Below are 24,043 nucleotides of genomic sequence, written 5' to 3' on the forward strand. Positions count from 1 at the left end.
TAAGTTATTACTATTTTTTTTACTTTTATGCAAATCTATTCAGATTAACCTTTACTACAACTCACCTGATTCTGTATAAGCAATTCTCTTCCGAGGGACTTCTGGACTTTCCAAACCACATTCTGGAAAACTATATAAATTTAAAACCAAGCTAAAGAAAACATTGAATATTTTTTTTTTTACTTTCAAGGGAAAAATACCATCACTTAGAACAAAACTTTTCCTGCCATTAACTTTATTTGACTCATGATTACCCTTAACAGTGTTATACATTTATAGATTAAAGCTTATTTAACAAACATTTAAAGTTAACTGAACAAGATTTATATTTCATTAAAATTTTATTAATAAAACACCCTCAACTATGCTGTATAAAATCTAATGCCCCACATTACAATTTTCACAATTTCAACATACCATTCTATTCAATACATTCCTTAAAGGACTAAACTTGCAGATATGGTACCCACTAGCCTAAGCCTAGACTTCCATACCCTAATATTTAATAGGTTTTTAGTAATTAACTTCTACCCTCTAATTCCAATGTACACAACACTACTTACTGTAGATCTGCAAGTATTTTCCTGCAGCTCTTTGTTGCCAGGACCTTCCACAACCTGTCATGTGAACAGTAAATATTACTAAAAAGTTATTTGCATACTGCCACTGGCTTATGGCAAAAGATTCTGTAGCAATAGAACTATGAGCCACACTTTCTCCCCCCCCCCCTTTCCTCCCAACTGTTCAGTGTCAAAAGGGAGGGGGGGGGGGTGTCTATTTACTGTACCACTTACATTTTAGTGTGGGCTTCATCCACTATTCTGATGTTAGCTGGAACATTTGTGCCAGCTGCTGGTTTGAAAGAAGCATACCATGTGTCAATTCAGGACGCTTTCCACGTTCCTCACTGCATGTCAGCTCAGGACCTCACTACCATGTTGGGAGGCAGTTGAAGACTAACCAATCAACATCCCAGGCTGGAGAGCAGTGCCAGCTCTGGGAGAATTTACCACCAGAAAAAAATTTAATACTCTTAACAATCTTCACCATCTCATCTTTACCTAGCCCCCAAACCTAACATTTGTCAGCATTAAACTGCATCTGGTAGTCTTAACCATTTCAAAACTATATAGGGCATCGGTATTTTTTATTTGCCAATTCTGCAACTATTGCAGTCTAAACCATAATCTTGCAAATAACCAGGTCCAAGGAGAGCTTTTAGGCACTACTTACAACACTTCTCCCAACTTAACCCCATTTATACTAATTTCCTTTGGTATAGTCATGACCTAATCAACTTCAGTCAGCATTCCCAATGATCCGAGCCCCTATCAATTTTGCGCGACTATCAAAAACTCTGCTGAAGTCAAGGTACACAAAATCACAAACCTTATCACTATTTCCTCAACTATGCAACCTAATCCATGAACATTTAGTAATAAAACTATGCGATTCATGTATCTAGTCACGTTTCTCAAAAAGAGTAGAGAAATGGCACTTGCAATGTTAGATTCTAGTAACTTTCCTCACAATAGACTAAGCTAATTGGTCACTAACTTAAGCGTTAAAGTTAACTCAAACTTTTCCTTTAAAACTTGCTATATTAGGAACTTTCCACGACCGGCCTTTACCAGACAATTACATAGGGTAAAAACGGTATATTAAATGCAGTAAAACTACGGTAAATTCAATATGATAAACTTGCATTCTTTAAGCATGGGCTGCATAGTAAGTGAACCAAACTAAATGTTAACCACCCTGGCAAACCACTTCGTTCTATTCAATTTATTTATTTTATCACTTTGTCCGGCTAGAATTTTTAGATTAGATTAAAGGAACACCCTCCCTGGCAACGGCTGAACTAGTTAACCAAATACAAATATTTAGGTAAAATACTTTCATAAAACCCGTCTACTTCTCCCACCAGTAGACTTGTTCAGCTAAAGGCATAATGTAATGTTCCACTTTAGTAAATAAAGACTTAAAAAACACTACCCCATCTGTGTAGTTACCGGTTACCTGACATTCTACGCTTAAAATAACCCATCTATTCCCCATAATTGTTCGATATAACTTACCTCTCACCCGCTGGTCGAGTACACAGCAGTATATATCCTCCTCCATCACTCACCGCGTGGATACTATTTCACTCTGGCCGCAAATTGCCTCAAATCACCTACGTTGTCCATAAACATATATAGAAGAGCAACTGACCTTAACACCCGTATAGCGATCATCACATAACGTGGGAACATTAGTAGTACTGCTGTCAAAACATAGATGGCGCCAGGACAAACGGTAATTCCTATGGACTCGCCTAGTTATGCGTAGGGAATTGAGCTTCAGCTGTTTGGTCCCGCCCCTCAGCTGTATTCACCTAATTTGTGCTTGCAGGGGTTGAGCTTTGGTTCTTTGGTCCCGACTCTCAACCGTCAATCAACAGGTGTACAGGTTCCTGAGCCTATTGGGCTCTATCACATCTACATTTGAAATTGTGTATGGAGTAAGCCTCCACCACATCACTGCTTAATACATTCCATTTGTTAACTACTCGGACACTGAAAAAATTCTTTCTAATATCTCTGTGGCTCATTTGGGTACTAAGTTCCCCTTGTTCGTGTTAAAGAGCTGTCTTTGTAACTATCAAAATCATATATCTTTCACTTCAGTTATATTTATGACAAGGGATTTAAGATTTGCCTATATTTCGGCTTCTCTGATGACATTAAAAACTTTCGTTTATTACAGTATCTACATAAAATTAACATTTATCTTCATTAGGTTGTAGTTCTCATCAATAGGGAGAGCGTCGGTAAAAAAAAAAAATTTTTTTTTAAATATAAATATCTTTCCTCTCTCAATAATATGCCCGAAACGCTATGCGTACTAGTGGCTTTAGGTATTGTATGTACTAGCTCTATCTATAAATCCAATATTATGTTTGTAAATCGACTATTTATGTACTTTCCTGAATAAAATGAACTTTACTAATATCTAATCTCTGTGACTAAAACGTAAGAACGACTTTATCTATGCCTTTTTGATAACATATACAATTATAAGCTTTATTAGTGAATCTCTATTAATTAAACAATATATCAGAGTATGTAAGGTTTGGTGTTCCATGTGCGAAGAGACATGGGAGATTTTACATCAGTACAGTAAATGTTTTAAGTAGCGAACGCATACTAACGAATAACAATTAGTATAGACCAACACTATTGTTCTATGAAGTCGATTTAACTTCCACACATGTATTTTTCAATGTCTTAAATATTTTCTGGCTAGTTATGTTAGATATTATTAGAAATACGTATTCTACTTGTTAATAAACTAAATTTGCGATCATTTAAGGAGAGAAGTGCGACGACTGGATCACTGTGTACAGAAGGTTGATATGCCAACAAACACTTTCCAGACAACAATATATCTTGGATAAGTCGCTCCACAACATTGACACCTGGACCGTTGACTTCCTATGAGGCCACATATTTACTTATTTCATAATGGAAGTATATTATTTTATAGTAAATATATGTTTTCTCGTGTTCTGCATTAAGCACCAACATTATAGTGAATAAATATACCATATTTCTTCATTATTTAAGTAATGCTAGGAGGCTTTGAGTAGCTTTGGGTCATTAGGTGAACAGAATCTCCAATAGATGGGGCGAGAGAATCTATGGGTGGTTCTACATAGAAAACTATCACTTGAAGACCACATAAAGAACATTGTGTAAGGAGCCCATGCTACATTTTCCAATTTCAGAATTGCATTTAAATACATGGATGGTGAAATACTAAAGAAATTGTTCACAACCTGTGTTAGCCAAAAGCTGGAAAATGCTGCGGTTGTATGGTGCCCTTATCTTAAGAAGCAAATCAACAAACTGGAAAAGGTACAAAGACATGCAACTAAATGGCTCCCGGAATTGAAAAAAAAGAGCTATGAGGAAAAGTTAGAGCCATTAAATATGCCAAAACTAGAAGATAGAAGAAAATGAGGCAATATGATCACTATGTACAAAATAGTAATGGGAATCGGCAAAAATTGATAGGGAAGAATTCCAGAGACCTGGAACTTCACGAACAAGAGGTCATAGATTTAAACTAAGCAAAGCTGCTGAAGAAATATAAGAAAATTCACTTTTGCAAACAGAGTGGAAAATGGTTGGAACAAATTAGGTGAGGTGAGGGTGTAGGCAAAAACCATCAGTAGTTTCAAAACGTTATATGACAAAGAGTGCTGGGAAGATGGGACACCACGAGCGCAGCTCTCATCCTGTAACTATACTTAGGTAATTACAATGTAGGTATTGTCTTTACAAAATATATAAGATATTATTACCATAATTTTCATCGAGTATTTATTAATGTTTTATAAACATCTTCTACTTAGATTTTCTGACAATACAGTACATGAAGAATTAAATAAAGAATGTAATTGATATACAGTAATGCCTTTTCCGTATATCAATTGCACTCTTTATACCTTTACTGTATATCAACTGCATTTACTTTACTGTATATAATATTAAACATTGGGTCACTTTGGTGACCCAATGTGCTGATTTTCTTATTGATCACTTACCTCTTAACTGTAGTTGCTTCATTTGTATACAGAACTGGCAAGCCCTGTGGTTACTATAAACATGATCTATAATTCATCTTGAGTCCTCATACTGTCTTATTATGGCATACATAAAGCCTTCTCTTGAAGTATCTTTCTATGGTCTTTAATTTATTTGTATTTTTTATTAATTATATTCAACAACAAGCATAAATGTTGTTAACTACTTCTCTAATCACAATGTACAGCATAATTAACCATTAATTGCAATTATATTGCATGAGATATGACAAATTATGCAAAATATTATATAGTTTTGTATACTAGAATTTTCAGTAACAGAACCATTTACATATTTACATAAAGACCCATCTTCACCATCAAGGAATCAAAATATTAAACATTGGCCAAGTATTGTTTTACAGCACGAAAAGGCCTAGATATTTATATTTTTAGCTTATTTTGAAAAAACTTACCAACTATGAGTATATTTGTTTAATTTATAGTGTTGCCAACAAAACCCCTCAAAACTATTGGCAATGTAGTACTGGAGAGTTGTAAACTATTCACTTTTTAAGCAATGAAATCATAATTCCCTGTTCTCGAGGATAGGAAATCTGCCCCTCCCCTACCCTTTCTGCATGTGTGTGTGTGTATATGCATGTATACAGTATATACATGCATATACAGCACTGTATATGCATGTATATACACAGTATACACACATACATACTTCTAGGCTTGTATCAAGGTTCCCCCCATCCTCCCCAAGGTCAAACTACTGACCTCCCCAAGGATGCAACCCCATAACAGTTGCCTTTTGGAAGAAGTAATTCGGTGAGGGGGTTCTTTGACGAACATTTGTTAACAGAATAATCAAATTGCATTTTTTGGATAAATTTGTTTCACAAGTGTATTAGTACAGTAATTTAATTTTGATGACATTTTTACAAAATTCATAGAATAATGACTAGTACAATTACTGTCACCAGTTTTTCTACATTCTAAATATTCCATGTTTTTCATATTTTTTAAAGTTATAAAATATTAAAAATTATTAATTGAAAAATAATAATTTGTTAAATTAATAAGATGCTAATTATTTAGTAATTCCAACAATTGAAACCTATTTCAGTTTTCCAATAATACCAAATAAATGATTGCAATAATGATTTTGGGGATTTGGCTTAAAAGAAAATATTAGCTACCTGGTACTTATTGTTACTTATATACCTGTACTCCTTTAAAAATTGATCAACCAACAATATAAAATATACTTTAAACATAGCCTTCCCTGAATGTGAAGATGCATCCTTAAATGAAAATATGCCTAGGAGCCTAACTTCTTCAGGACAATATCACTTATTATTTTCATATTAGCTCTGTTTTCTGATGCATCCTTAATTCTTTGAACTATGACATTAAACAGTTTCTTCTTCTTCTTGCTCTTTTTGTATTTTTCAATCTGGAAAAAATAAAATGTTGAGTATTACTAATCATAACAATCAATACCCACATTTGAAAGATAAATAATTATCACAAAGCCTGCCATTCATTCCTCAGTTTTTAGTCTGCTAAGGAGAGAAACTTACTACACAGGACTGCCACTAGATAGCATAACCTGCACCATTACAGGATTGAGGCAAGGGAATACTGGGTTGTTGCCCAGGGACCCCAAAATTCTATGGGACCCAATGCTGGCATATTGTTCATGAGAGTGATCCACTTGCCTGAGTGGATAATCATTCGAGCTCCCACTGGAAAGGACTGGGAATCAAATCCCTTTACAAATTATATTTAAAATACAGTATTAATAATTTGTGCTTCGACTATGTGACAGTAATCCTGCACTTTAGCAGACAGGTGGGGTCCTAAGTGAGCTTAGCTTTGTGGCAACCTTTGCCACAAAGGTTACTGTGAAGGCTTCCACACAGAGGAATGATTCACAATAGTGAAATAGTGGGAAGGTAGTGGCCACTGTGCATTGCTTTATTCGGGGCCTCCAGTGCTGTTAAGATGGCCCTGGGTTGTGGGAGCAGGCAACCCCCTACTTGAAGCCCACACCATACAATCACGCACAAGATGGGATTTAAAAAGATGGAAATGGGAATAACAAGAGACACTTAGCTTAGACAGAGGCATTTTGTAATACTACATTCAACACCTAGTTCCCGAGTAAGACGCCCCCTGCCTTGGTCATTCCCCCAAGTCTACTTACCATTGAGACCTTCACTGAAGAGAGAGGGAGACATACTTAAGCATGAGACCACAGCTCACATGGCAAGGGACAGCTCCCAAAGGAGGGTTCAAAGCATACCTGGCAACAGAAAGGATTTGAAAGAAAGAAGCATTAAAAGAAAAAAAAAAAGCCGACTAGGGTGGATGCAAGTCTGAGATTCCACAGAAATAAAAAAGAAAAGATGACAAAATGGCCCTGAAGGCATAGCCAACATGTGAAATTGAATTATAGTTCCAAATGCAGTGAGGTTGGAAGAGGATTCCAAGGGAAAAAACAGATTCCCGCAGGAGGCATGCGAGACCCTGATGCAAAAAATGAGCACGACCACACAACCCCTCCGGAAACAACCAACAAGTCTGACATATTGTGACAACTAGTAGAAACCGCTTGCCTATACTGCATAACTGCAGAATCCACAAACAGCAACGGACAAAAAGGTGACGAAAATCTAAGGGCCAGGGCCCACACGGATTCCAGAGAATGAGCAACACAGCCTGCCAGCACGGGAGGCAGGAAGCACAGAACAGACACGCCCCCCCCTCCTTCAGAATCGGCACACACAACTTCAACAAGGCAGCCGACGCTTGAGCGGCCGAAGCAAGTACGTCAGACACAGACACAGTCCCCAGCGCCTCCACATCCTCCTCAAGGCAGTCTGAAGACAGCTCGAGCAGGGAAAAGAAATGCAAAACCGAAGCCAAGCCAAGTTTGTCTACCCTGATGGCTAAGGGCACGCAAATCCTTAGCGACTAAGGGCATGCAAATCCATAGCCACTAGGGATGCCGAAAGGATGGGAACCTGCACATGGAGCTGCACCTGACCAATATCCTCAGGAAGAACAGGAGGGAACAAGCACACATTGAGGTGCTTCAACTCGCCCCCAAGGTAAACCTGAACTACAGTAGAAGTTTCCTGCCACTCAAGCATGCGGGTCCGACAGAACGAGTACCACATCCCCAATGAAAAAGAAAGGACAGTCTGCTAACCAGAATGACTCCGGTACCTCGTAACGCACCCAATAAGGAAAAGTAGAACTGAGCTCCAACGAGGAAGTCCATTATCGAGGCAAAATTCAGGTCACACAGGGGGTATGCCGCAATGGTCTCCCAAACCTCCTTAGGCGGGACACAGGAAGCCGAAAACCTCCGAAAGGAAGGGACCGAAGAACCCAAGGGAACCCGGAACTGAACCCTGGGAGGAGTCGAATACATATAAAATGTATACAGGGAAGGGGGGTAAGAAAACCCCTCCCCCTGCAACAACAAGCCCCGTGCCAAGGGTGCCAAGACCGAAGCAGGGTCAAACATGCCCCAAGCACTGCAAGTCGACTCCTCCCAGCCCCAGGATCCTCCACACCAGGACCTGGGGCAGAGCTGTCCTCCAAACCCTCCACCCCTAGAGAAAAGACAGAGTCCACCAGAAAAGCTAGGAAAAGGGGGGGGGGGGAGGGGTCTGCTGGTCAGACCCTGAAGCTCCGGCTGGAGGAACAGGCTCCTCATCTCGCACAAGGCGAGATGGGCCCCAGAGGACGCATCCATTGGACCAATGAGCCCTAATGGGGTTTTCTAGGGCCCTTAGGCTGAGTGTTAAGGGAAGCCCAAGCAAGGTACTGCTAACAGTTGGCCCAAACTACTGAGAGATCAATTAAAGCTGAACCCGTGCGACATGTACAATCATGGGGACCTATAATTGAGGGGCGGGAAACCTAGCGGGAAACCACCAGACTAACAGAGGGTGGACTATAACCAAGGGGCAGACCCCCCCACCAGGCAACAAACAAAAAGAAAAAGAAAAACCCGGCAAAAGTACCAAGTCTCCAGGTGGAACAGAACCAGCCGCTGTGTAATAGGTGACAAGCTGCACAGTACCTTGCGCCCCTCCCAGTGAAGATACTACCTTCTACCCAAGGTTAAACAGTAGGAAATGAAAACCCCAGCTGACCCCAAGGGTGGGCAATCACTGAGCAGCAAAAGATCCTCATGGAGGTAGTTCCCGAATGACTTGTGGAAGATAACCCTAAGTGGCAAGGGCAGTGCTTATAGGGTACCTAGGGAAGGCGGCCCTAGGCACATACAGCCCCAGTACTCCGTGAATTACTCCTGGCTCGCACACCACCACACAGCAGAACAACACCGCAAAGGTACAGCACTGCTCAGAGACAGGAGACAGAAGTCGAACGATCACCACGCAACACATCAGCCTCAGAACTGGGGTTGGATGGCTGGCGCAAGGGGTCTGGAGCTTTCCCTTCCCCCTCCCGGGAAGGAGGGGGGAGCTGCGCAGACAGCGGTAGCGGTTGCGACATGCTTATTTGCTTGTTTTCAGACTGTGGAGTTCTGCTTGATAGTACGGTTTTCGGTAGCAATTTTAACTAGGTCGAGTCTGTTTTGAGATGCCTACCTTTCTGGGTGCCTAACCTGGTAGATGGCAGACATGAATGCTTCCAACCACATGGGGGTTTCTATAAGCCATTGCTCCTCGCGCCTCTCTGAGGGGGCCAGGTTCTGGCTCATGGTCTCCGGTATGCTAGAACTCCAATCAACTGACTGATGTCATGGTCTAATACATACATATCAGCCCAGTATAGCTCCAGGGAGCTGGAGGGGCTCTCCAAAGAAAAAAATCTTTTTACTCCCCTCTCTCCCCTAATCCTTTTCTATATAGTAACTAACCCTTATAAAGAAGAAAAAATATTAAATTTATTTTCTGAGCTTATTAAAAGATGTAGTTTTAAGAAATTAATTTTCATTGACTACTGCATATGCAGGTCAGTAGTGTCAAAGATGGACTTGTCCAGTTGGCACATGGACTGATGTTGACCAAAAAAAGCTCCCAAGAAACATTTTCATGGAAGTTAAATAAACACCCAACCAATACTGGAGAATTTTAGCTGTAAAACTTAGAAGATAAACTGAATTTTATTGAGCTAAATTATTAATTATACTGTGTTATATGTTTGAATCCCAAACTCTTCAGTAAAGATCATGCCCTCTTAAGAAACTACTTCAAAAAACCAGCGTTGAATGTAATGAAACGCCATTTTCTGGGTGAGTCCCGGAGGCTCCCCGGAGCTATCCCAGGCTGATATGCTAATGTCAGACTTTGGCATCAGTCATGTGTATGGAGTTCTTAGGCCTACCGGGGACCACGGCCAGAACCGGGCCCCCTCAGAGAGGCAAGGGGAGCAATGGCCTATAGAAGCCCCCGTGTAGTTGGAAGCATTCTATGTCTGCCATCGACCGGAACAGGCACCCAGAAAGGTAAGCGCCCCAAAACAAACCCCTATTCTGGTTAAAATTGCTACCTAATACCGAACTAGTGGATAGAACTCCCCAACCGAAAACAAGCAAATTAGTGTGACGTCACACACTGCCGCGCCGCTGTCTGCGCAGCTCCCCCCTCCCCGGGAGGGGGAAGGGGGAGCCCCAGACCCCCCGCGCCGGCTACCCACACCTCAGTTCTTGAGGCTGGATGTCAAAAACGCGAAAAACCGCCGACCGGAGGGAGGGAGGGATGCCGGGGAGCCTCCGGGACTCACCCAGAAAATGGCGTTTCATTACATTCAACGCTGGTTTTCTGGGGGGAGCCCCGTCGGCTCCCCGGAGCTAACTACCCACAGACAGAAAAAGAGGGACTTACCCGGGAGGCGGTCGTCGCTCACCCCTCAACTCGAAGCCGAGACAACTGGCTGCAACCGCCGACCCAAAGCAACACAGGCCCGACGAGGGCCAGGGACATTCACAAGGTAACGAGCAGCCAGGACCCTGTTCGACCGCCAAAATCCCCGCGCCCGAATATCAGACCAAGACATATTCCCAAACACGGCAGCAAGAGCCGCGAACTTACGAACGTCATGGGCACGGGGATAGACCGCAGGCTGGCTAGACCTAATAACCCTGCGGACGACCTGAGAGACCCAAACCCGCGAACAGGGAAGAAGGGAAACCGGATCAACCCACAGCGTGTCCCCGGACACAGAAGCTGTGGCGCGCAAATAACGGCGAAGCGCCGCAACCGGACACAAAACATGATGCACCCCCGGCCTGACCAACCAAGCACCAACCACCCATGGACCCCTCCGGAACGCAGCAGTCTCATTCTTCGCCAGAAAAGAAGGAGACGGCTGCAAACGAACCAAACTATCACCACGACCAAAAGAGCAGAAACCCCTGCGCCGGAGGAGAGCATGAAGCTCCCCTACCCGACCCCCAGAGGCCAAAGCCAACAAGAAAAGTGCCTTGGAAAAACAATCCTGGACCGAAGGGGCCACAACGAAACGAGGAGATGAAAGGAAAGCGAGCACTCTGTCCAAAGACCAGGACGGCTCAGGCGACGCATGAGCAGGCCGGAGGTGAAACAATGCACGAGACAGCTTGCGAAACGGCGCAGACGTAACATCGATACCGAAAGCAAGCTGAAGCGGCTCCGCCAGCGCCGCACGATACGAAGCGACAGTGTTAGGCATAAGATGACGGTCCTGAAACAACCACGAGAGGAAGGACAAGACCACCCGAACAGACAAGGAGCTAACACGACGAAGACGCAAAAAGAAACGGAAGGACCGCCAGGAAACTTCATACTGCCGCCGAGAAGAAGCCCTCAGGTGGGACACCAACAAGGAGGCCACCTGATCACCATAGAGATGATGATAGACTCGAGTCAAAAAAACCATACGCGAAGACTCGAGGAGAAGATCGAACCAGCCACGTGACGTACCGGCCCGATCTGCTGAAAGAGGCGGAGCCGCGGGAAAACCCTCGGGTTCGGACACCGAGCAACCAGCGCCTGAAACCAAGGCTGGGCCGGCCATTCTAAAGCTGAACCCCAGGGACGTGTACACTCACGGGGACCTAGCAGGGGGCGCCACCGAGGAGAACAGTGGAAGGGCAAAAACAAACTGAATAAAATGACAGAACCCCCCACCAGGCAAAAACAAAAAGAAAAACAAAACCCCCCACCAGGCAAAAACAAAAAGAAAAACAAAACCCCGCAAGAGGACAGCGAACCCCAAGGAACAGAGCCGGCCGCGATGTCGGGAAATACAAGCTGAGCAGCACCCTGCGCCCCTACCAGTGCAAACTGCCTCTTACCTGCCGGTAACAAGGGAGAACAGAACACCCAAGAGCCCAACAGGCGGCCGAAAAACCGAAAGGTAAAACGGACCAGCAGAGGCAGACCCCGAGGAGCCTGTGGAAGGCGGCCCCAAGCCCCAAGGGCAGTACTTACAGGGCACCTAGGGAAGGCAGCCCTAGGCGCATGCAGCCCGAGTACTGAAGATAACTCCTGGCTCTCGCACCCACAAAACTAACACCACACTCAAAGCACAGTGCAGTAGCGACACCGGAGCCAGAGCACACGACCATCGCCTATAGCATCAGCCTCAAGAACTGAGGTGTGGGTAGCCGGCGCGGGGGGGTCTGGGGCTCCCCCTTCCCCCTCCCAGGGAGGGGGGAGCTGCGCAGACAGCGGCGCGGCAGTGTGTGACGTCACACTAATTTGCTTGTTTTCGGTTGGGGAGTTCTATCCACTAGTTCGGTATTAGGTAGCAATTTTAACCAGAATAGGGGTTTGTTTTGGGGCGCTTACCTTTCTGGGTGCCTGTTCCGGTCGATGGCAGACATAGAATGCTTCCAACTACACGGGGGCTTCTATAGGCCATTGCTCCCCTTGCCTCTCTGAGGGGGCCCGGTTCTGGCCGTGGTCCCCGGTAGGCCTAAGAACTCCATACACATGACTGATGCCAAAGTCTGACATTAGCATATCAGCCTGGGATAGCTCCGGGGAGCCGACGGGGCTCCCCCCAGAAAAACTATTTTATTTTTGACTCCCAGTAGTATGGCTGAACATCATTTATCATCTATTTGAAACCATCACAAACATCAAAATAATGCACAAATTTGTATCAGGAATAATCTACTATTACAATACTGTACTGTATTATAAATTACAAGAGCTATTAACATATACATACTGTTTTGTACACAGTATTAGAGAAAAGAATTTAAATGCAAGATCAAGTTCCAGCTGAATAATTACTAACCAGCTGTCCATTTTCACTCAAAACCTTATCAACAATCTCTTCCAGGGCATCTTCAGCCGAGAGCTGGAACCAGTTATTATCAATCACAATCTGAAAAGAAAAGAAAAGAATCAACACTTTTCAAATAAGAATTTAAGTGCTTTAGAACAAACAATTAGCTTCCCAATTATCAAATACCTCATCAGTGCCCTAAACTGCAAAGGCTAATTATTAAAATCTATGTTCATCATTAGTAGTACCTCATTTACCACTACCAATGGGTTACATTACTAAACAGCTGAGCAATGAGGAACTTCATAGCATCCTCTTACCAATTAAAGCAAAACAATGTTCCTTTGGCTTAAGGAGACAAACATGTGTTCCATAACACAAGAACAATTTTGAACATATGCTATGAAATACCTGGAATCATTTGTCATGGTTAGATTATACAGTACACTATACTGTATAAGGACCCATCATGGTTATGATTTAAAGTTTACTAATAGAAGGCAAGTTGGCTTTGTCCTCCAGTCATTGATAGTGTAACCTAATACAAATTCAGGATTCATACCAGAAGAGAATAAGCTATGACTTTTCAGACTCCTATTGGCCCAAACAGTAAGTACAATATGTTGCCCTGAGCTATGAAAGAGTGGTGGAAATCGGTAACAACCAAACAATCCTAAGAAGTCACTTACAGCACCCAAAATTTACAAACCAAGTAGTGTTCCTACACATGAGTAAACATAATCAGTGAATACACTGATCAACTGTGTACATAATACGCTGTACAATCAGTGAAGCGAGGCCATTGAAAGCCACCTGAAGAAACGGAAACATATTGTCACAGATAACACCTGTGTGAAAGCTTGCATGTCATCTTTAAAGAGAATGATTAGGTGAACCTGAGGATATGTGACCCATGATGACGTTATTATGATAAGCAGTTGCCAGTGTTATGTGTAGTGATTCATTCATGATAAGTAGTTTTTTTTATAGGAGTTAGTCTAATTTAAAGGAACAATAACACACCAGTTTAGTTGAATCATTAAATATTATTATTGTTATTATTAATATTATCTAGCAAGGTGACTAGCTACATATTTCTTGGAGAAGTGATTGTTAGATTGTCTTTTGTTTAGAAGAGATCCAAAGTTATATCCAGATTGGATCTTTAAGTTGTATTAAGTAAAACTCAACACATTTTGTTTCTTTCTTGGTGGCTCATGTGATTAATATATCCAGGTCATGGTTACCCAAGAAAAGTGATCAATCATCTTTAGGCAAGTTGCTAAATTCCCATAGACATGTATTTTAACTGTGATATCTATAAACACGTATACACTTATCCAGTTTACACCGACCTATATAAGATTAGGATTTATATTTTGCTGTACAAATACAGTGGTCATAACTTTCAGATTTAACATTAAATATTTATTGTGTGGAAGCGAGCCTTTTCTGTGGCCCAGTTGGCTCCTCACGGTCAGTGACAATCCTATCAGTTTTCATCATAATTATTGTGTAATGTTGCATTTTGCCCCATGAGACATCCCATCAGAATTATTCAGCATTAATTTTCTAAAATATGACAACACTAGTATTGTTTTACATACTTTAATAGTGTTTATTTTCTACTTATGATCTAATGGATATGTAAGTACATTATTGCTTTCTGGTAACTTATTATCACCATCTTGGAGTGTACAACTCTAAGAGAACAAGTGAATATATAGATTAAACGATTAGCCCAGTGTACTATATATCATTATAAAAGTCTGTTGCAATTATTATATGATAGATGAGTGAATGTAAACATTCATTCAGTTCATTAATAATACTGTTGGCAACGTACTCAAATGTCTCACTCTGACTAGGCACTGAAGTTGGGATCCTATCAGTTTTGAAATTACTGTGCAAACCACTGTACTACAGGTATGCCCAAATTATTGAGAGCTTCAAAATGTCACATGCTAAAGATATTAGGGTAGATGAGGCACCAAAAGCATAGCTCTCATCCTGTATATTACAATTAGGTAATTACAGGTAGTGTGTCAGCAGAATGCTTTAGGGAGGAAGCAGTTGAAGCAAACTATACATAAATTCAAATTATATACATAATAAAAGACAATGAGTTTGGGAGACTACATACTAAACAATCAATTCATAAGTGAAACAAAAATTTGGATTTCAATGCTCACAAATACATATATGTACTCCCCTCCCTCGCTTCTCAAAGATAGTTTAATCATTTATTGACACTGAAATTAATTCATATGAAATGAGTTCCTTTACCTGAGTAGGAGCTCGCAGGTCTCCTTCAATACATATGGCATTCATCACCAGGTTGGATACAGTATTTGAGATCTGGCCACTCTGCTGTAGGTCAACAATTTCTCCAAAGGCTGATGCTGAAAGAGGACTGAAGAAAAACTAGTTTGTAAAGTAATAATCCTAATTAGACCTATTTGCTTTGTGCCTGTCTAAGAGAGAAAGAGAGAGGGGCAGGGGATGAATGGGGGAGAGGAGCCAGGGAAGATGGAGGGAGGAGATATGAGTGGGAGTTGGGGGAGGGGGAGATGGAGGGTGTGGGAGATAGATGGAGGGTGTGGGAGATAGATGGAGGGTGTGGGGGATAGATGGAGGGTGTGGGGGGAAGAGATGGAGGGTGTGGGGGAGGTGGAGTGTGTAAATGCCTGTATCATTTATCCCAATACATAGAAGAAAACAGCCCTGTAAACTAAATTAAACTAGGGTGTAATATTTCTTTGGTTAATAATACAGGGGTACAGTGATCACTACAGTAAAATTTGTCACTCATTTTTACACATAAGATGCAGCACGTAATAGTAGCAGCAGGAAGCTATGTCGGTAATGACAATTTCAGAATCATTAATTAGTGTTTGTTACTATGTGTTACAATATTCGGTATACCTAACTCACTTATAATAAAGGCCATTTGCAAAGATCCTTCCCAAGCTTTGTGAGGAGCTCATTGAAGCCTAGCAGTGTTGTACAATATTGTCTCGGATACCCAATGACTCATGGCTCAAGGGAGCATTCAGAAGGACTTAGCTCAGAAATAGCTTTCTGGATAAATCTATAAGGAGATTAAAAAATAAAAATAAATTCAATGTACTATACCTATCTTTTATGTCTGCATTGATGCTATTTAGAAATCCCATCAAGTTATTAAGCAAAAGGTTGCAAACTAGACGGGAGCTGCGGTTAGAGACTGCCATTGCTGCCATATAGTAGTCTAGAAGATCACCGTTATTCTGAAAAATGTTAATGTTTTAAAAGTTTGCAATAAAATTTCTGGAATATTAATTGTAACAAAATTGTTCATATCTGGTTTCCCTAACGAAATGGGATAACTGAATGCTCCAAGTGCAAAATTACATTTCTGGTCTCATTGGATAGAATCGTGCCAGCCTGGGAAAGGTTTTCAGCATGTATTGATGGTTCAAGCATATAATTAATTTTCTAAAGACCCAATCTCACCAGCTCATTGAAATCAGTGGCCGGGAATGGTTTGGGGCATCAAGTTGGAGTGTTCCTGCCACTCGGAACCTGGTCCTTTGATGTTGTGTTAAACTTTTTATTGTATTCTTGTTTTAGTGCTTGGCCTTAGCATCTAGGAATTGTATGGGTGAGCTTCATATCCTGGATGGGCCAAGTGGGTCTTTATCGTATGATTCCTGTGGTCAGTTTCTCCACCTGCAGCCTCTGCTTTAATTCTCAATGAAAAGTGGGTCACAAGCTTTCCATCCTGGCTCTTGCCACAGCTGTGACAAGGATATTGAAAATCAGGTAGGTATCTGATATCTTGCATCTGATTGCAAGATATCAGATACCATGGGTATTTACAAATACCCAGGGTCCTGATATTAGCAAATCTAATGTTGAAAAGAAAGAGGTTAAAGTACAGTATTTTAATCGGGCTATGAGAATGGGGCATGCTCTTGGTTGGCTCAGTTTAACCCCTTTTTTCCAATGAACTTTCTGTTCGGTCTGTCATTTAATGGTATCTCGAGGCTCTTTGGGAGTGTACACACATTCACTCACTTCATCCCTATTCTATGCTCTCAAGGTCCAAAGTTTACCTTTCCAAAATAATTCTCTAGTGGTTACACTGAGTCAATCCAGAGTGTGCTCGATGCTAATGACCCGAGTAAGATACTGTACTCTAACCCCTTTCCTTTCAACCGTCAAATTAATCAGCAGACTAATAGTCATTGTCACAGCTTGAATACAAACTTGCCGACAAATATCTCTGGCAGTTCAGTTTGTATAGGGAACTAGATGAAGAGGGAGGGGGGGGGGGGGGGGGAGGAAATTATCTAGGGAAAGCATCAAGCCATTATGACTATATAGCACTTGGAAGGGGTCATGATAAGGATTTGGGATGGGACATGGGAAGGGAATGGTGCCCAATCACTCAAACGGTCGGGGATGGAATGCCGACCTAGGTGTTCTAAGTCATCTTACTTCATCTAGATGAAGTAAAGTGTAAAGCATGTGGACAAAGCCAGGGACACACATTAGAACATTACGTCTTGGACTGTGATCAAATCACAGTCTAATTATGATTTTATGTCTAAATTGAGCCATTTAGAGATAAATCTAAACTAATGCTGCATGAAATGATAAACAATCTTACTACTAAGGACAAAATATCTGAAATCCTTTCAATGTATCCATGTTTCGCTACAAGTAGATAGATGACACACGAGATTAAGAAACAAGCAGTGTAGTGTGAAGACTAATAATAATAAACAGCAGCTTTTCTATGATCCCTGTAATACCTCCATAGCTACACCAGCAAAGGATTAGCAAAAAGACTTACCATTAATGAATAATGCTTAATTGTAAATATTGTACATAGCTATTGAAATGGGAGCAATTTCTGTAACTAGCTGACATAATAAGGTGTGCAGGATAGATACAATTGTTAATGTAATAATCTCCATTGAGGTCTGATAAAGCTCTTTTCTGCCTTTTGTAATCCTTTCTGTGTTACCGCTCACAGGATGAGTATGGAGTGCACAATAAACTAGCTGCCTCTTGCGGCAACAATCACAATAGGCTCATGCTGTTAGTACGAACACTTGGTTATCTTGTCTTGGAAACATCCGAGAGGAAAACCTAAACAAAATATCTGTGATAACCGTAATGTACCCCTAACAGCGGGTTATAAAATTATAACTTATACAGATGCTTAACTTACTACAAGCAAAATAGCATTCTCTAGAGTGACTTCATAATCACTCATCAATCTTTGTCTAGTAGCTTCAGGTAGCTCTGGCATTGTGGCACGAACGTCATTAATATCAAGAGATCCATCATACTGGCAGGTGGGTTCTAAGGAATCATGAAGACGGAGTGGAAGCAGGTTTGGTTCAGGCATGAAGCGGTAATCCTGAAAGACAATAATTTTCTTAGTATTTACCTAACACACATCTGCAAAGTAACTAATTAACAAGAAAGCTCTAAGTTGCATTATGGATTTGCATATCCAGGGTTTTTAAATTTTAAGATTTATATTTCATGATCACACTGGATGCCTAATTTCTAGGATAGGGCTACATCAGTTGCTCCATGAGCCAGATCCTATGGTCCGCCTAGGACATTGTCAGATCTGCTAGGCTTTGTTAACTTTTACCATCCTATGAGAAGCATCTTTGCAATTGGTCTTGTCATGTAATTTACCTTAAGAATTAAATAAATAAGTAATTAATCTTAAGAAATAAATAAGTAATTAAGCTTAGGTAAAGGGTATTCAATCAACTACGAAGGAATTGCTTGTAACAAAACAAAAGAGAAAATAGAGAAACTCAACACCTTTTACAAAGACCTATAAATATGCAAGAAAAACAATTATTTATGCTAACTACTAAGTTAACTACTTAGCTGGTAGACATAATTTTGTGCCTGGAGTATACTCATCACTATATTCCAGCTGTGTATCAACCAAATTCAGGCAAATTACTTTGTCTGGTTTGTCCACTAAGGATTCACAGAGGATTTCAATGATTTAATGTGAATTTTACATGAGTGGAAACCCAGTCAATGCCTGTGACTGGATTCAGCTCCCTTTTCAGCTTCTTTGGAGATTTATGGTACTGATTGTTGAACTCCCACAGCTTTTGAAGTTCTCGTCTCTGGTGCTGTTTTTGTGGGATTTCAGTGTAATTTAGCTCATCTCCAGTTGTTCCACATTCTTGATGGTGCCTTGAACTTGACTGTAGGCTGGGGTCCTACACACATTTTGTAGGAAGATGTCACAGTGACTCCATTGCATGATTTTGTGACTTGCCTTCTCCACATTTTACTTAAAAAAAAGCAGTCATTAAACTCCTTTTTCTTTTTTTTCTTTTGCTCCAGACTACCATTGGCATTTCCTGCCTTTTGGCAATGGGTTTTTGGTTAGGGTACTTTTTTGCCACTAGGTTTTCTCTTCAGGTTCTAGCTTTGGGAATGAGTTTATCTTCTATGATGCTTGTTTCTTAGCCAGCAACTCTGCTGTTGACTGTAACATGGCATCTCTTCACCTTGGGACATAGGTTTTCCTAAGTTTTTCTTTGCTGTTGCTCTCTTGTGTTGTACACTCTCGTGGATGCATGACTGGAGTGCTCTGGCCAGTTCAAGGTTTCTTTTGGCCTTTGGTTGTATTTAGAAGAACCTAAGACTACCTTTGTGGCATTTGGATTAAGTAGCTTTCACTGGCTTTCCTTCTGGGTCTCACTGTTCCAGGGCTTCCCTGGTTGGACCCTGCCTGCACCTTGTCCAGACTTACGAGGTTTGGGTTCAGTTCGGGGCATGGCTGGTGTTCTATGTTCTTCTCCCTGGCATTTTTTCCATGCTTTTCTTGAGTTTCAGTTGTTCTCCTGCATGTGTACTTTGGTCTGATTCTGTCCCGTACAGGGCTATACAGTAGAGTTCTTATTTCTATCAGCTGTTCCTAATGCACAGGTCCTTTACCTAAATCCTGCCCTCTTGCCTTTACTCTTGAGCAAGCTTTGCAACTCTATGTGCAATCTTTCCCCAGTTCGTAGAGTATGCAGTGTGCTGGACTTATTACGCTTGGTGGTATTTGCATTCGTCTGCTTGCTCAGCTATCCGTTTTTCATGCCCATTTTTGGTGTTTGTTTATTGCTGGGGTACCTGGGTCCTGATCTAGTTTTTGCCTGATTCCTTTCTAGAATTTAACTTTTTTGAGGCCTGTGCTCAGTTTGGGCTTGTCTGGTCTTGGCATTTGTTTTTGGGCTATGTCCCTAATACCTTGGTTAAAGATTATCTTGCTTCTTCTACAAGGAGCTTGTCGAGCACTGCTTCCACCTTTGGTGTCTCTGTGCAATGGTGCAGTCAGCCACTTTCATTTTTGGGACTGCTTACTTGGGTGTTTTCACTCTTCATCCTCCCTACACTCCTAGACCCTTACATTTATAATTATGCTGCTCATCCATCTCCAACCTGTTTCTGCTGTAAGGTTTTTTCAGTGCCGATGTCTGTAGACTGGCAACTGCCTGGAGACAAGCGACTTTACCCTAGCGAGTGGTTGCTCAGTGGTGGATTGAGAAATCTCGAGTGTACATCTTCAAATAACTGTATATGACAAAACCAACTGTAAAAATACTTGCCATGATGGAAGTGAAAACCAACAGAACCTGTCATATACAATACTCTCCTGGATGAATTACCGAGGGACAGGCTCATAAACAAACATTTTATATACAGTAACTGAAAGCCCTATTTTTCTAAGAGACTGGATTTCAGCACAAATATTATCATGATGTAAAGCTGCCTTTGTTAACATTTGATTTATGAACTACTGCATAAGGTAATCTCAACAAATTTAATGTAGTTGTCTCTAGGAAAAAAGAAGACCACACATTATGCTTATAGATCTTCATTTCTAATAACAATTGTTTACTTTTTTTAACAATTTTTCTAATTTTTATACAGCAGCTGAATCCATACAAGGATTTATTTTTACACCACTTTTCACAAATTCTATGGAGTGGTTTATATTTGAGTATCTATAAAATTTTCAGCATTTCATCTATTTTGATCTATATTTATACTAGCTATATATCAAGACAATACCTGAGTGACTTCTTTATCTCTCATGCTAATGGTTTCATTGGAGAGTGTATCAAAGCTTCGTGTTTCATTGATTATTCTTCCACCAGATTCCAAAATATTTATTTGGCGTTGAATTTCAAAGTCAACTGCTTTCGACTGCAAAGAACATAAGAAATCTAAGAATACATTAAATAATCTCAGAAGGCTTATTGGCCCATGCGAGGCAGCACCTGTTTATACCATTCCATAATTCATATTACACTGTATACAGAATTGTTCGATCAAATGATAGTGATGCAAGATAAGATGGAAGATGGTGCATCACAAAGACATATATAGTGAAATTATTTAAGTTGAGAGGATAAGAGAGAAAAAAAATTCTTATAAATACAAAAGAGCTGATAGCAATCTTGGAGATCAAGGCTGTGAACAGATAAACCTTAAAGTTATGGGGGTGTACACAAGTATTGTTTGGGAATGAATACTAAGCTGGTGTATGGAGTAACACAAACTGGTGAAGAATGAGAAGTGCATGGCAGGAAGAGGAAGTAGATTTACAAAACAAATGGAAGTGTGCAACATTGAATGAGTAGCTTTAAAGAAAACATAATAAAATTCTGGAGAGATAGTGTACTATAAAAGTACACTAATATTTATTAAAAGGGTGCAGCATTTTTTTTACCCTGGCTAACATACACAACAGGATGAGACATTTGGGACAGTTTCCTTACACCTGATGCCTCTGTTCACCTAACAGTAAATAGGTACTGTATATGGGAATTAGATAATTATCGTGTCATATCTTGGGGAAGGCCAGTCAATGGCCTAAGGGGAGCTCTATAAGCCTAAAAGACTTCCTGTTCCCAACAATGGGAAACCCAATCATGACAGAGGGAGAGCTAACCCAATGCCACACACTGATAATTTATAATAATAATTCACTGTATTGCGGGGGACAGGAAGCCAGAGTGTATTTATATATGGTAGGCTTATATCAAGGTCCCTTCCCATGGGAGAATTACTGACCCTGCCCAGGATGCAACCCCATAACAAGCTGGATAACTCCTGAGTACCTATTTGCTGCTAGATGAACCGAGCATTAGTTGATAGGAAATGCGCCCAACCATTTCTGTCCCACCCGGGATTCAAATCAGTAATTCTTGATTGTGAGTTGTGAATGAACCCAACTGTACTACCGGGACCCTGGCTGTCAGGGTCCAGACAGGGTGACAGGAAGCCAGTATTAAGTGACTGCCTGTCCCACAACACAATGACTTATTATTAATTAACATCCAGCTACCAGGAGGTTCTAAAGGGGTAAAATGAATACAGCAGTAAATACATGAGAAGTTTGGTGTCAATTTTTTTAATACATGTTACTGAAGAGTACTTTTGAAGAGCTAAAAATGCCAAGAAGCAAACGTATCCTAAAACCATTTATCCTCCTAGTACAGTAATGAGCTACTCATATTATTGTCCTGTACCATACTAGTACTGTATTACAAGAACAGTATACAACACTCAATATATAACTTGACTTACCAAAGACCGAATGGAATTCAGATTCTTCACTTCAGTCCTGGTTCCCAAAGGTTCATCAGGTCTGTGAACTGAAATGTTTGCATCCACTCGAAGAGATCCCTCTGTTAAATATAATAATAATAATAATAATAATAATAATAATAATAATATTTTATTTAGGAAAAGAACATATAAGGATGCAGAGTTACAAACATACTGTTGGATTTATTGATAGAGCTAGTACACACAATACCTAAAGCCACTAATACACATAGTGTTTCGGGCAATATACAGTAGATGATTCAAAATTATGATGTGTAAATTATAAATACTGTGCCATTTTCATGTGTTCTTGATTCTGAACCTAACATATTATCTAACTTAGTACTGTATCTCTATTGATAATTCTGTATCAAGCATATTTACAAACTTAACTGGAAAAAAAAATTATTCTTCACAAGATGTAGTACTCCTTCCCCAAACAAAGCTGTTTCTTGTGGACATCAGGTGATAGAAAAGATTTTGAGTATGGCGATACACTCATTCCTGAAACTTTGAACCAGAGCCATTATGGTCCACCAAGGACTTATCTCAATGCCAGAGTTTCATGACCTTAAATACTAGTCCAACAAGAATGTTTGTAAATGGTCATGCTAGCAAAGTGAGGGAACAGGGGACACTGGCAAGTCCAACTTAATTAAGCCTCCACTGAGAGACCAGCTCGCTATCATACATAAGGTGGAGCAATATCCACAAGAGCTCCTGCAAATGCAAATCAAATATACAATGAATGCAAACTGATATTCCAATGCAAATTGATATTCTGCTAACTACAGGAGTACAATTAAACTACCTCTGCCATGACCAATTTAAAGCCCAGAGCACTGAAGCAAGTCCCAACTGATCAATAAGAATGCAGGACCTGATTAATCCTTCCTCTATACAGAGTAACCACCTCTCCTCTGACAATACTTGCATGAACTATGTATTACTATTTTAATCTTTTGTATTCAGTTACCCAACCTTTTGGAGAATGCTATATTTGGGCTTAGTGAAATATATCAGGCACATTAAAAGTACTGTATATTTATTTTAACAAATTGATACCAAAATGAGCAATGTAACACGAAAATTGAGGTGAGAAAATGAAAAGAGTGCGGGTGTTGGGGGTGTACGGATAGGTGCTTGTTCATGGGTAACGCTCAGCCAATTTTGGGGTTTGCTTTGGGTGGCGCGCCGGGCCTTTTGACCTTATATGCATATATCATTTTAGAGAATTCTATTGATACCAATTTGATATTGAACAATTTGATACCAAAATGAGCGACGTAGCATGGAAATTGAGGTGGGGAAACTGAAAAAAAAGTATAAACATTTTAGTGCGGGTGCGTGTTCACGGGGAAACACTTGGCCGACCTTGGGGTGTATTGGGGGTCGTGTGCCGGGCCAGGTTAAGTGTTAAAAGGAAATTGATAATATAAAAACTATACAAAGATAACTATGTGAAAATAGGTAGACTGGAAAAATTATTTAAAGTGTAGGATCACTTCTGGAAATTTTGCACATTTGTGAGTCAGTTTATACCATGCTTTTGGAACAATG

At 40.7% G+C, this 24,043-nt stretch overlaps 1 protein-coding gene across 12 annotated transcripts in view; it reads right to left on the reverse strand.

The window, feature by feature from the left end:
• GatB (glutamyl-tRNA(Gln) amidotransferase subunit B, mitochondrial) overlaps positions 1–24,043 on the reverse strand; it is a 449,912-nt gene that overhangs the window by 1,051 nt on the left and 424,818 nt on the right. For 4 of the 12 annotated variants that reach the window (XM_069302120.1, XM_069302119.1, XM_069302117.1 and 1 more), the window contains 10 exons: positions 22,463–22,563; positions 20,942–21,076; positions 18,063–18,254; positions 15,977–16,110; positions 15,128–15,254; positions 12,851–12,940; positions 4,592–6,035; positions 795–996; positions 564–617; positions 66–122 (listed from right to left, as the gene is read on the reverse strand). In XM_069302120.1, the coding sequence (XP_069158221.1) occupies positions 5,901–6,035; positions 12,851–12,940; positions 15,128–15,254; positions 15,977–16,110; positions 18,063–18,254; positions 20,942–21,076; positions 22,463–22,563 (914 nt within the window). In that variant the 3' untranslated portion in view covers positions 66–122; positions 564–617; positions 795–996; positions 4,592–5,900. Of the gene's footprint in view, positions 1–65; positions 131–563; positions 618–794; positions 997–4,591; positions 6,036–12,850; positions 12,941–15,127; positions 15,255–15,976; positions 16,111–18,062; positions 18,255–20,941; positions 21,077–22,462; positions 22,564–24,043 lie in introns of all 12 variants that reach the window. The other 8 variants (XM_069302123.1, XM_069302122.1, XM_069302118.1 and 5 more) reach the window with 5 other exon arrangements.

This window comes from Procambarus clarkii, chromosome 47, assembly GCF_040958095.1.
Source record: "Procambarus clarkii isolate CNS0578487 chromosome 47, FALCON_Pclarkii_2.0, whole genome shotgun sequence".
Classification (NCBI taxonomy): Eukaryota; Metazoa; Arthropoda; class Malacostraca; order Decapoda; family Cambaridae; genus Procambarus; species Procambarus clarkii.